This window comes from Cebus imitator, unplaced genomic scaffold, assembly GCF_001604975.1.
Source record: "Cebus imitator isolate Cc_AM_T3 unplaced genomic scaffold, Cebus_imitator-1.0 Scaffold83, whole genome shotgun sequence".
Lineage (NCBI taxonomy): Eukaryota > Metazoa > Chordata > Mammalia > Primates > Cebidae > Cebus > Cebus imitator.
The window spans coordinates 5,990,270-6,003,936 of record NW_016107398.1 but is presented as its reverse complement, the minus strand read 5'-3'; the positions used below and the strand labels follow the sequence as shown (position 1 = coordinate 6,003,936).

Genomic DNA, 13,667 nt, shown 5'->3' with positions numbered 1-13,667 from the left:
AAAAAAAAAAAAAAAATCCAACAAATAAATAAAATTGATATGTGGAGGCTAACACCCAGTGTGATGGTAATGAGGGGTGGGGCCTTTGGGAAATTAGATCATGAGGGCTCCATCCTCACGAATGGGGTCAGATCCCTTACACAAGAGGCTTGAGGGAGCTTCCTTGCCCCTTTACCACGTGAGGACACAGCAAGAAGCCACCATCTACAAAGCAGAGGGTGAGCCCTCAACAGAGTCTGCTGGCATCTTGACCTTAGAATTTCCAGCCTCCAAAACTGTGAGCAATAACTAAGCTACCCAGGTAGCAGTAAGGGCTTTTGTTACAGCAGCTGAAGCTAAGACATCATGCTACATTCCTATCCAGTATCAACCAGGCTTCTCAGTCTTGGCTGTGGGGTCCAACATGGGGTCCAGGCCATCGTTCATGATCTTTCCTTTATAACTGGGAAAGTGAAGGACTCTGCTTCCCACAACCCACAGACAGCATAGGGCAGGAGAAGGAGAGTGGGCCTCTGAGTCCGAGCCCCAGGTCTGATCTATGGCCCCGCCCCTCAGAAGCTGCTCAGCATCAGGCACACCATCAACCTCTCGCCATCAGCCCCTGGGAGCTTTCCTTCTAGAGTTGTGGTAAAGAGAAGGAAGAAATAACACATCATTTACAGAGGTGTTCAATAGATATCAATTTCCTACACTTTGCCCAGGTGACCACAGGTGTGATTTCAATGTCTGGCAGGCTGGCTGGGACAGGGCCTTATAACCCATACAAGGTGGCCCAGCCAAGGGAGCCTAATATCTGGTTCATTTCCACCAGCTGTGTGCCCTTGGCGTGGGACTGTACGTGCCTTTTTCTAATTAATTGAAAGGGGTGGTCAGCTCACCACACCACATACCCCCAGGCCAAATGGGCTTCCGGCAGGGCTGAGAGTCCTGTGAGGTGGGGAATCTCTGTTCCCATGGGCTCAATGGGAAGAGCCTATGCCTGAAAGCCCTACTTTCAGACTGGGAAATCTGGACTCCAAGCACTTCCTACTACCCCCATGCCACCTGCTGGTCGCTCACCTCTGGCAGGGAAGAAACGGACTCGAAGCTCATGCACTTCTCAGCACTGGTTGGAGACCGGTCACTGGGCCTTCTGCTGCTCCTGGAGCCTTCAGACTCCCTGCGCCCCTTTCCCTGCAGAGGCAGAGGTCAGTCATCAACTCCAAGATAACTGGAAGCTGATCCCGTCTGCATCCCAACATGGGCAGTGCCTCCCACACCCCAAGGGGTTAGGCTGAGCTAAGAGCCAGCCTTGGGCCCGAGCCATTCCAGAGCCAACCTGAACCGCCAGGCCTGGGGCTGCAGAAAGCCTTGTCAGGCATGTGGCTTCAGAAAAGCCCAGCCCACCTTTCTGTCCAGACAAAGTGGACTTGACCATTCCAGCCCCACTGTGAGCTGGCTTCTTCCCACCCCCATCACCCCACCCCACTTATCATGCTTGTTGGACGTTATACTGATTAGTGTCCAGTACTGGAACAGAGCATGCCAGGGGCTCACCAGGGTGTGACAGTGAGCGAGGGGATTAAGAAGTGCTGAGGGGTGGAGTAAAGCCAGGGCAGGGTAGGGTGTGGAGGGCAGTAGAGGGGGCCCTTGGGTGGGCATGCACATGCCAGGGAGCATGCAGGGAGGAAGGGAGCTCGAAGAGACACCTCACCATAGCGCCCCGGGAGAAAAGTAAAGCGTTGGCCCGATAGTGCCAGCAGTGGAGGGCGGCCAGCAGGGAGCTGGCAAAGTCGGCTACCTGCTCCGCCACTGCCAGGCTCTCCTCCTGCTCCTCCTCCTCCTCTGAGCCTGGGGGTTCCGGCCCAGACCCCTTCTCGTTGCCTTCATGCCCTGCCAGGTCCTCCAGAGAGACCTGAAAGGCCTGCTCTTCCTCCTCCTCCTCTTCCACCACCTCCTCCTCTTCCTCCTCCTGAGCAGCCCCTTCAGCCTCCGGCTGCAGGCCCCGACTACGGGAGGGCTGCCCAAAGTCCAGGAGGGTGCCAGCACTGCCTGCATGCTGTTCAGAGCACAAAAGCCCCTCGTGACCAGCATCTTGGGCAACCTCCCCTCCTCCTGCAGGCAGCTGGGGGTAGGGACGCTTCACACAGAAAGCCACATCTAGATGCCCAACTCAGGTCTCCAGTGGGGTCCAGGGAGGAGTGGGCATTATGGTGGAAAGGCTGGGATCTTGTAAAAAAAATTCAGAACCCAAAAAGGCCTGCCTGCCTGTCTACCCTAGAGAGAGGGAAATCTGAGCAGGTCCACCCTGGGCAGGATGTCAGCAGGGTGCTGTTCTAGGAAGAGGGTGCCAAAAGGTCCCCCGGGCAAGGCTCATGTCTTATTCATCTCTGTGGCCCTATGCCACAGAGCCTAGTACACAGTAGGTGATTAGTAGGCATTTGTTGAATGAATGAAGACAATGAAGGCTGACGGGGCCAGAGGGATGACCCGGGCAGTCCCACCCGCCTCTGTTAGCCAGTCCCCTCCTCCCACTGGCCTTTACCTTCATTCCTGCTGCTCGGGCTGCGGACATCACCACCAGGTCCCCAGCACATGGGCAAGGGGCAGGGAAGGGGAAGAGATCAGTAAGCAGGAGACAGACCTCTGTACAGCCCCGTGGGGAAGGCCTCCCTGGGGGCTCCTGCTCCTAGAACCCTCACCTAGTCTCTGGGGCTTTCAAAAGAATGAGACAGAGCAGGAGCCCAGGGTCGCAGAGCAGTGCAGGTCTGTGCCCCCTGTTTCCCGAGGAAAGGGCAAGAGGCCTGTGCATGGGGGAGAGCTCCAGCCCCTCTCCTCAGACAGTCAGGGGTGAGGCCCTCTTCCAGAGGGAACGGAGGCAGAGTCCCCGCTATACTATTATGACAATCCCCCCACCCCCAGGTCACATCCCAGGTGGTCAGCTGCTTCCACTCTTCCTCCCCCGCTCACCGGGAATGGCTGGCCACCCTCACACACTCACCTTTCTCTGTGAGTTGCCTGAGCAGGTGTTTGGTTGGTTCTGAGGAGGAAAGCATGGGCAGAGTCAGTGCAGGCCAGGAAACTGCTGTGCCTGACTGGGTAACAAGCTCACAGTGCCACCAGCCCATCACCAGCTCAAAGTCCACTCTGCCTTGGCCCCCGGCAGCCGTAAGGCCCCAGGGAGGCTGCCTTCCACAGTGTCACCGAGCCCCCTTGCACCTACTGGACAGGGAGATGGGCCCATCCAGCTCCGGGACCCCTGCTGTGACTGCCAGCCCTGCAGCGCTGCCCATGATGTAATGCATTAGCACACCTGGCCCAGGGCCCTCATGCAGGAGCCATAGGGAGGGGACAGAGCTCCATGCTGCTCCCTTCAGACCAACTAGCAACATCTCCGGAGGGAGGTTCCTGGCTCCACCTCAAGCCTCCTGCCTCCCTGGCAATAAGCTACCAGCACAGCAGCTACACCCATTGCCAAGCCCTCTCACAGCACCCCAGCTGGAAAGCAGAGGTCGCACCCGACTTTCTACGGCCCTTAAGGCCTGGCATCATGAAGCCTCGCTGCCCGCTGGGGAGAGTTGCCCGAATATACGGAGAGTGACCAGGCTCTGGGGACAGAATACAAAATAACATCTGTTAGGCTGATGGTGTCATCACCTTGTACCCAGCCTTTCTGGGGACACACATGAGACTGGAGGGCAGGCATAAGAGGACCTTGTCTCAAGGTCCAGCTCTACAGACCCTCAACCTTCGCCTATCTATATCCTTGCCCAGCCCGGCTGATGGTAAGTGTGAGGCCCAGGGATGGCCATGATTTGCTACACATTTGGAGTCAGAAGGAAAGCCTACCAAGGTTTCTTGCTGTTCCTCAGCAGGAGGGCCTACTGAAGAAACTCTTTTCTGCTGATACACACACACAACATGCAACACTATCTGTATCAATGTAAGTAAATGCCTAATTATTTTTAAAGTGAGAAGTAGAAAATATTCTTTCATTTCAAAACTTATCAAGAATATTGGATAAGTGCCACATCATTTAAATTAAACAATAGACCTTGATTATCCATAGAGTATACTTGTTAGCCCATCTCAGCTCTCTGAGTGGGAAGCAGAAGCGGAAAAGACCTCAAGGAAGTCAGAGCAGAGGGCTGAGCCCAGGCAGTAGAGCGCCCGCATGTGGCCCAAGCCCCTCCCCCGGGGCTTTGCTGGTCTTTTTGTGGTCTACAGTTTCCACAAGTTCAATAGATTGACTCATTGATTTCTTTCTTGCTTGCTTTCTTTCTTTTTTGAAACAAGGTCTTGTTCTGTCACCCAGTTTGGGTACAGGGGCACAATATCCACTCACTGCAACCTCTGCCTTCCAGGCTCAAGTGATCCTCCCACCTCAGCCTCTGGAGTAGCTAGGACTACAGGTGCATACCATCATGCCTAGCTAATTTTTTAATTTTGTAGAGACGAAGTCTCACTATGTTGTCCAGGCTGGTCTTGAACTCCTGGCCTCAAGTGATCCTCCCACCTCGGCCTCCCAAGGTGCTAGGATTACAGGAGTGAGCCACCATGCCCGGCCTGAACAATCACTTTCTAATAGACAGGAGGGGAAGAGGGGCTACTACAGACAAACATGCTTAGACTGATGAGAACAAACACTTCAGTGTTACAGAAGAATGGTGAAGAGGGGCATGGCATACCAAACACAGGCTGTCTCTATGGCAACCTACAGCTTCTGGGGCCCCTCAAGCATGTGGCAGTTCACATACCCTAAGTGATGCTGTAGCATCGACTCCAGAAAAGGAAAGGTTCAACTGCGGGCAGCACCCTTGGTTTAACATGCTTTAGAAAGATGTCTATTTCAACCAGGCGTGGTGGCTCACGCCTGTAATCCCAGCACTCTGGGAGGCCGAGGTGGGCGGATTACCTGAGGTCAGGAGTTCAAGACCAGCCTGGCCAACGTGGTGAAACCATTTCTACTAAAATACAAAGAAATTAGCTGGGTGTGGTGGTGTATGCCTGTAGTCCCAGTTACTCAGGAGGCTGAGGCAGGAGAATCACTTGAACCAGGAGGTGGAGGTTGCAGTGAACAAAGATTGCACCACTGCACTCCAGCCTGGGCGACAGAGCAAGACGCCATGAAAGAAAAGAAAAGGAAGAAAAGAAAAGATGTCTACTTCATAACAGTTAAAACAAAAAAATTTTAAATCTTTTTTTAAAAAATCCAACTCTTAGTATTTACAGGCTAAAAATCTCAGCCTTGTGGAAAGTTCAGCTCTCTAAAATGGCTCATTTCCTGAGTGCCTTAGACAACTAAAGTTTGGGGTTTTTTTGTAACAGCTTTATTGAGATATAATTCACATACAATTCACCTATTTAGAGTGTATAAGTTGATGGCTTTAAGTATATTCACAGAGTTGTACATCCGTAGCTAAAGTTTTGACATTGACATTAGGGTACAGCTACTGTCACTGTCACCAACATTATCAGTTGCTGAACACATCCATGTGATAGAAGCTTCCAATTTTAAGGTACAGCAAGTTAAGGAGGACAAGAAGAGAATTACAGGAGAAAAAAAAGAAAAGGAAATAAAGAAGGCTAGAGAGAAGAAGGCAACACCCCCATTTGGGGCTTTTAACCATAAAACTTTTGCAACCATAGCAAGGTGGCCTAGGGCTCAAGATCCATCCAGAGCAATACCAACAACGTAAAACCAGAAAAGCTTCCTATAAGCCACTGCTCCACCTTCTGGAAGGCTAACACCCACATATCAATCCACACACACGCTCGGGGGACCCATGGGTCATCACCAATCAAAACCCAACATACTTGTGGACCCAAGCCAAGACACTGCTCTCAGTCACTTTAGAATCCTTCTCTCCCGGGGTCTGAAAGACAATTCTCACCCCAACTCCCACCTTGGGGATGTTTGGCAGACAACTGGCTGAAGCCGGACCTGTCCTTGGGCCTTGAACTAAATAGCAGTGAAAAAACCAACATAGAAAACACACACACTCATCACCACAGAGCTAAGAATAAAAGCAAGGTTTTCTCCTTTCAAATAGACGATTCATTCCAATAATCCAAGAACACACTAGCAACTCCAGGAATGGAAGAAAACTCAGGAGAGGAAAATGGAACTTTTTCCTGAGACCCAAAGTAAATATTGCCTGTCTGGGTTTGGTGCCACTGAAGTCTAACTCGTTTTCCCCAGGTCCTGCTTCTGCTGGGTTGTTCCAGGACTGGGATGGGCCATGCGTGATGTCTTGGGGTTGGTATTCCCGAGCGGCAAATGAGGGAGGGGGTAAGAAGGGGTGCCAAGGCCCGAGGGAGCAAGTATTCCTAGGGCCTTGAAAAAGGTGGGCTGGACAGGTACAGTGGCTCACACCCATAATCTCAGTACCTTGGGAGGCCGACGCAGGCAGATCACCTGAGGCAAGGAGTTCGAAACCAACCTGGCCAACATATAGTGAAATCCCGTCTCTACTAAAAAATACCAAATTTAGCTGGGTGTGGTGATGCATGCTTGCAATCTCAGCTACTTGGGAAGCTGAGGCAGGAGAATTGCTTGAACCCAGGAGACAAAGGTTGCAGTGAGCCGATATCAAGCCACTGTACTCCAGCCTTGGTGACAGAGCAAGACTCCTGTCTCTCAAAAAAAAAAAGAAAAAAGAAAAAAGAAAAGGTTAGCTACCCAGACCGGTTGGGCAGCAAGGGCCTAGAGGCACCTGGTGTGGGCAGCACTAGCAAAGGGAAAGGATGCGCCCCAGGTGTGCGCCCAGCCCCCCTCTAGCCTTTCCCAGGGTTTCCGCAGAGGTGAGAGCCACCCCTGGACACTGCTGAAGACAGTCCTCAGCCTGGGCAAGGGTGCGAGAGAGAGGCTTCCTGCTTCCACAGCCCTTCTCTTACCAGATTGCCGGCGGCCCTGGCGCACGTGGGTGGACACCTCATCCTGGGAGGACCATGCCTTCTTCAGTCGCTCTGGGCTGTAGCGGTACCGATTGGGATCTGCACCCAGGAGAGAGACGATCAAGCTTTTGGCTCCCAACTGGCCTTGGCCTACTCCCGGCCCTGTCCATGCCCAGCAAGACCTCTGCACCCACCTAGCTCCAGGGCCAGAAGCCTCCAGAGCGCCTTCCATCTTCCATCTGGCAGCTTCAGGCACTGAGGGTCCCACCACTCAGCAGGAAAGCGTCCCTAATCATGTAGTTAAACCCCGCCCTTAATGGAAGACCCCCATCCTCCCCTTCCTGGAATAAAATGACCAGGTAAAGCTTCCCCAGAATGCAGCCTGACCTAGCAATGTGCACAATTAGGGACAAAACAGGCAGAAAAGGGCACACTTACAGTAGGAATCCATTTCCAGGATGGCTTCCTTGGCCTGAAGGAGAAGGCAATGCACCTGGTTATTACCTTGCCGTGGGTCAGCCTCCCCTGCCCACAGGACCCACCGTTGCTGTACAAGGAGGATGGCCTGCAGTGCTGAACCAAGGTCTGGGGCATCTGCCGTACTGACACCCACTGTCCCGTGGAGCCAAAGTCCAGAATGTGAGGCCCCAACGGACCCTGCAGAGCTGGCTCAGAGGAGCGCATTCTCCCTGCACCCAGTCAGAAGCTCGAGGAGCTCACCTTCTGGGGAATGGTGGCATGGTGGTTCTCCAGGATGAGCCTCTTGATGTGGTGAGTCCAGTTCCGTTTCTCTTCCACTGTCTTCGCCTAGGAGGATCCAAGGGAAAGGAACCCAGGGATTATCAATACAGGCCTGAAGCAGTCTAGCATGGACAGTGCTTCTGCCCAGGAAGAAAAAGTGGGGCCATGCTGGGGCCTCTGTGAGGTTAGCCTGACTCCTTGCTTCGACCCTGAGAGGTGCCTGCAAGATCCCTGCCTTACAGATGGAGACACTGGGGCTTGGGGCAGCTAGGTGAGCAGAGGAGCCAGGAGTCCCACACAGGTGTCCCCTGGGCATCTTGTTCCCTCACCCCTGCGCCCCACCTGCCCCTCACCTGGATGCTGTACTGCTGTTTGCTATGCTTGTAGTGGGTGACGGTGAAGCACAGGGAGTCTCTGGTGCTTTCGATCAGCATCAGGGAGGAGCACTGGGGGCAGAGGGAAAGGACAGTCAAGCACAATGTTGGGGGGCCCGTCCCCTCAAGACAGCCTGGGGAAGTAGGGAGGGAGACTCAGAAGGGTGGTGCAGGAGCCCCAAGAAGCAGACAAGGAGGGGAGCCCAGATCCTCTGGGAAGGAGAGAAGATTGCAGAGGAGATGGGCAGGGCCTGGTTACCGGGATGTTGCCCTTGTAGACAAAGTGATCGCCGCGCTTCTTGGTGATAAGCAGCATTTTGTCAAAGAGGAAGAAGGTCCTTTCATTGCGCACGCGATGCACGCGGAATGTGCCCTCCAGGACGAGCTCCCCATAGGTAGTCAGGTCGGGTCCCTTCCAGTTAATGAGGAGTGACTGAATCTCCTGCAGCAGAGGGGCCCCAACCCCTAGAGTCAGGCCACTAGGGCCTCAGGAGGCTCTGCAAACCCTGCCACAAAGGCTCCCCCAATGCCACCCCCCAGCTCATCAGAAGGGTTGCCACATGCCCTCTTTCCAGCCAAAGCCCGGCCCACTCAGCCCTGCCCCTCCCCCAGCCTCCCAGCCCCAGAGCACCTGGAGCCGGACTGCATGCTCATGCCTCCTCTTCATGTCGTTGATGTACCAGGCCACACAGGTCATGGTGTCAATGGCATCCTCCACCACGTCAAAGCCATCCTCTTCTTCATCAAAATGCTTGGCAATTTCCTGCGCAGAAGATAGGGGCTTAGGTACCCCTGACTCAAAGGCCTGCCCTCCCCAGACCCCAGATGTTTGGGAGGAAGGGGGAGGGGGCGATAGCTACCTGGAGCAGCAGGTGGTACTTGAGGATGCGCTGGACTGGCTTCAGCAGGTAGGAGCCCAGGGGCAGCGAGTGCTGCAGCAGCTCCTGCCGGTCCCGAAAGAACTTGGCCTGCTGCTTGTCCCGCATGCATTCCGTCAGGGCGGCCACGGAGCTGCGAGTGGGAGAAGGGCCTGTCACCGCCTGGGGAAGGCCTGGATGAGGAGGTGGTGGCTCTGGACTCACCAGATGGCTCTGCCTTCCCTCCCGCCCCAGTTACTCACTTGGGGTAGTTGTTGCAATACTGGGTGTAGATATCAAACTCTTGGCTCTAAGAAGAGATCAAAAATAGTGATTTCAGGGAGATTCCCATTTGACTGTAAAGATGGTGGTACCAGATAGGTCCCTAGCCCCAGAGCATACTCTGTCCCCTGTTCCCAAGTGCCTACAGAGCTATCTTTATACCTATTTGTCAAGAACATCCCATCCACCCAGCAGTCCTGGCTCCCTCCAGAACACCCTTCTCATTCAAGACAGAGCACCCGGGACTTTCACTGGAAAGGGATCCCCAAGACTTAAATGTCCGTTTATGCTGGTAGTTCTTGTCTCTCTGAGCTGTCAACAAGGTAGGACAGGGGCAAGGATCCAACCCTTCTTACCCTTTCTACAAAGCAGCTGGCCACAGCCACGGGGTCACTATTGCAGCTGTCCAGGTCTCTGAGGAGCTGGCTGGGTGAGGGGAGAGCAGCCACTGTACCCTCTGTAGTCAGAGGACAATGCCCCTCACTGCCCCCTCCCCAACCTCCCAAGCCCTGAGCCATGACTGACAGCCAGCCCTGTTGTCATGCTAAAGAGCTGGGGCTTCCAGCCTCCTGGGAGGCAGCCAAGGGCAGAGGGAGCCCTGCCCCATGCAGCAACCACAAAGTATCCAGCACCACCACGAAGCAGGAAGCCAGGGAGACCTATGGGCTCAGCAAGTGGGAGAGGAAAAGGGGACCCCTATACCCACCTCGGGAGGGGCCACAGCTCCTCCGTAGGCAGAAGGAGTCAAACACACAAAAAGCAGAGGATTAAAGGGAAAAGAAAAGAGAAAGGGGACTAGCAAAGGAGCCAGGGATATGGGGAGAGACAGGTGAGTCCTGGCACCCGTAGAAACATCACTCCTGGTCTCCTCCCTCTATGCTCCTCCTCTTTTCCCAACCCCTCACAGTTGGCCTAAGTGTTCCCTGCACCCTGCGCTCCCAGACCTCTCCAGCTTACACAGCCAGAGCTCCTTCTGCCAATCTTAAGGGGCCTGGGATATGATTCCTCCGGTCTTAGCACCGCTGTTCCCTCAAGCCCTGCCATTCCCAAGCAGTGCACTTTCCCTGGGGAGTCCATGGTCCCAGGCAACAGACCCACGCCCTTTGCCCTGTTCAGCCTCCCACATCTGTCTTGCGGGGGCTGTGCATTCCACTAATAGATCAGATCATCTCCAGGGAGCCCTTGGGGTCAGTAGGAAGGAGGATAAGAAATTAGGAGATGTGCAAGTGAAAAATGAAGATGAGAAGGACAGAGAAGCCACCCAGAAGGAAGAGAATTGGTGTGCAGGGAAGAGCCCAGCAGCCCCTTGAGGGGCGCCGGCCCAGGCTGGACCCAACACGCACACACCGTCCAATTACCTCCCTGTCTGCCCTTGAGAGAAAGCACGTCAGCCAGGGCACAGAGATGGACCACCCTTCCCTGTCCTCAGAGAACAGGCCCCGGGCCCACATGTCACAGCCCATGAGTCCAGGGCCATCCAGGGTCCCTTTCTAGGCCCTGAAGGGTGCGTCGCAGGCACAACATGGTGTCGGGCCCATTCACATACCTGTTGAGTTCGTAGATGTTCTCTATGTTCCCGAAAAGGGCGCTGACCTGTTCTGGCTTCAGCAGCCCGGGTGTGTCGATGATCTTCAAGAGGTAGTCCTGCGTGGGGAGAGGCGGTCAGAACCCAGCTCCCGGCACAACATGCCCACTACCCGCCCTAGCCACATCTCGTTTCGGCACTGCTGTGACACCTTCATAGTCCACCTACTGTGCTGGGTGAGACAGTGTCCACCTGGAACCCCAGAATGTGACTTTATTTGGATATAAGTTCTGTGTGGATGCCATTAGTTAAGGATCTCAAGATGACTTCAGATAGGATTCAGAGTGGGCCCCAAATCCAGTGGTTGCTGTCCTTATAAGAGGAGAGGACAGGAAAACACACAGAAAAGAAGGTAATGGGAAGGTTCTGGGCCACATCTCCCGTCAAAGACTGCCAGGGCCCAGGAAGCTGGATGAGAGGCATGGAACGCCTACTCCCTCAGAGGCTGCGGAGGGATCCCACCCGGCCAACACCGGCCAACACCTTGATTTTGGACTTTGGCCTCCTGAATTGAGAGAGAATATATCTGCTGTTTTAAGCCACTCAGTGTGTGGTCATTTGTTAATGCAGCCCTAGGAAACTAATCCACACCCTAAGCCAGCGGGCAGAGGGCTTCCTCAGTGGTGGCCACACAGCTCCCCTTCCGTGCCCTTTACCTACAGTGACCCTGCAAGGGAGGTGTGGCTTTTTCTTACAGAGGAGGAACCTGAGACCCCGCACAGCCAGGAAACAACAGGGCAGCGGATGCGGGGGGCCAGGCCCAGAGCCTGTGTCTTCACTGCATTCAGTCTCTGTGGCCCAGGCTCCCTATAGCCATCTTCCTAAGCAGGTTGGGGCCCCACCCTCCCTGTCAGCGATGCTTACTCCTGCCAGCCCAAGCTACTGATCTGGCCCAAGGTCCTAGGGAAGCCTGAGGAGTCCACAGCTTCCACAGGGTTGTGGGAGACCCCTGTCCTCCAACTACTCCACTGGAAGCATGTCTTCCGAGAGCTGCCCTCCCGGGTGAAGCAGGCTTCTGCTAGAACGCTGCGCCTGGGGCCCCGGCACGCACCTCCACGATGCTTCGCAGGTCCTGCACATACATGCGCTCCGTCTCCACGATCTCCCGCACCACTCGGCCCAGGTAGCTGAGCTTGTGGTGTGCAGACCCAGCCGCCGCCCGGCTGTTGAATGGGGAGAGGGGCCCCTTCACGTTCAGCCAGCTGCTGGAGTTGTTGTTGCTGTTGGGGAGATGCCGGCCTCTCGGGGAGCCTGCTCCATTCTCAGTGGGAGCCTCGGAGCCGCCGGGCTCCTCCATGGCACTGCGACTGTCACGGGAGGAGCCCGACGAGGAGGTAGTAGAGGTCAGGCTCACCGGCCGCTCCTGGCTGCCATCCTGGCGGAGAGAGGTGGACACGGGCATCCTGGCATTGCTGCCTGGGGAGGGCACCCCAGGGAGATTCTGCAACAAGACAGACAGATGAAGGGTCAACCTCAGAATGCCCAGAGAAAGAGAACAGGAGTGGTTGCCAGGGATAGGGACAAGTGGGGTGGGCATGTTTAGTGGGTCCAGAATTCAGTTTTAGAAGATGAAAGGTTCTGTGGAGAGACGGTGATGCTGGTTGCACAATGATATGAATGTACCTACTGTCATTGAACTGTACACTTAAAATGGTGAAGATGGTCCAACTTTATGCTATGTGTATTTATGTTTAACACAACAAAACAAAACTGAATCCCAAGAAAGACCGTGCCCTCAGACTCTATGAGCACTGATGAGAGTGCCCAAGTCCACTTGCCAGCGCAGTGGTCCAGGTACCTGCTGAGGAGCTCACAGCCCAGCCCCACTGCCGGGGCACAGTACTTAGTCTCTCAGAGCTGCAGCTCCTCACCTGTAAAATGGGGATGGACACAGCCTACCCCATGACTGTGTCCTCCTGGATGAGGCCATATCTGCTGTTTGTAAAGCTCTGAGCATGATGCCTGGCACAGGGTTCGTGCTCCATACGCCATCAATATGGTGATGATAATGGCAGTTGTCAAGAGGCACTTCCCAAGTGCTCACCTGTCTGTGGCCTGTGCTGGGGTCACTGTACAGGAATGGGCAAAGACCTGGTTTTTACAGTGTTAAGACAAGACACATACCAGGGGTGATATTCTCCCTAGGACTGCAAAACCTCAGGGGCACCAGTGGCTTCACCACGAACCTGAAATCTTCTGAATATTGACTGGTTGAGCCACCATTATCCCCCCACTCCCCAGCCCCACCCCAGCACCCGGTACAGGTTGCCCCTGACTCATCCCAGGCCCCGGGAAATTCCTCAGGGCTGAGCCATCAGTGAGTCTCTGTAAGCTCCTTTTAGCACAGCTGGGTGGGGGCAGCAGAGAAAGCAGTAAACTGCACCCAGGTGAGGCAAACACAGCCTCAGGTGGACTTTATTCCCTAAGCAGATGGTGTGGCTCACAGGCAGGCCCACCTGGAGCATCCGGGGAAGGAAGGGTGGAGTGGCCAGACTAATTCCAGGCTGTAGCCTTTGGGAAGGACAGGGACACCTATGCAACACCCATGCCCACCCCATAGAAGCAGAGCTCACCAATGCCACTTTCCAGAGTACACATCTAATTGCTATTTCACAGAAAAGCAGTAAGTTCCTGAGCATTCCTCTCATCCCTACTGACCCAAGTCTTCTACCCCTAGCTTTAGAGCTCAGAAGCAACTAGACCACAGACACAGCCAAAGGGTAGAGGCTTGAGCTCCATGGAGAAGGATCTAGAAGCTGCCATCACTCTGGGAACCCTTGGCACTGGCCCCTGGTTCTCTGTGCCTCTGCCTCAACCTAGAAACCCACACCCCTGGGTCTCTGGCTTTTGCAAATGTTCTCTCTGCTTCAGCACTACCTCCTCCCCCATCCACCCCATACGGTACCTTTCCCCAACCTATGTACATCCAATCTTTAGGTCTCCAATTACACG

The 13,667-nt window shown here is 54.5% G+C and overlaps 1 protein-coding gene across 8 annotated transcripts in view; it reads right to left on the bottom strand.

Moving 5' to 3' along the window:
- The window catches only part of PLEKHG3 (pleckstrin homology and RhoGEF domain containing G3), a 73,909-nt gene that overhangs the window by 5,087 nt on the left and 55,155 nt on the right, over positions 1-13,667 (bottom strand). For 3 of the 8 annotated variants that reach the window (XM_017533995.2, XM_017533999.1, XM_017533996.2), the window contains exons 2-17: positions 11,767-12,156; positions 10,677-10,774; positions 9,487-9,556; positions 9,112-9,158; positions 8,852-9,002; positions 8,623-8,754; positions 8,251-8,433; positions 7,971-8,063; positions 7,597-7,683; positions 7,315-7,348; positions 6,877-6,975; positions 3,498-3,587; positions 2,981-3,019; positions 2,525-2,544; positions 1,694-2,038; positions 1,060-1,173 (exon numbers count right to left, since the gene is read on the bottom strand). In XM_017533995.2, coding sequence (XP_017389484.1) covers positions 1,060-1,173; positions 1,694-2,038; positions 2,525-2,544; positions 2,981-3,019; positions 3,498-3,587; positions 6,877-6,975; positions 7,315-7,348; positions 7,597-7,683; positions 7,971-8,063; positions 8,251-8,433; positions 8,623-8,754; positions 8,852-9,002; positions 9,112-9,158; positions 9,487-9,556; positions 10,677-10,774; positions 11,767-12,156 — 1,992 coding nt within the window. The remainder of the gene's footprint in view (positions 1-1,059; positions 1,174-1,693; positions 2,039-2,524; positions 2,545-2,980; positions 3,020-3,497; positions 3,588-6,876; positions 6,976-7,314; positions 7,349-7,596; positions 7,684-7,970; positions 8,064-8,250; positions 8,434-8,622; positions 8,755-8,851; positions 9,003-9,111; positions 9,159-9,486; positions 9,557-10,676; positions 10,775-11,766; positions 12,157-13,667) is intronic. The other 5 variants (XM_017534002.2, XM_017534003.1, XM_017533997.2 and 2 more) reach the window with 4 other exon arrangements.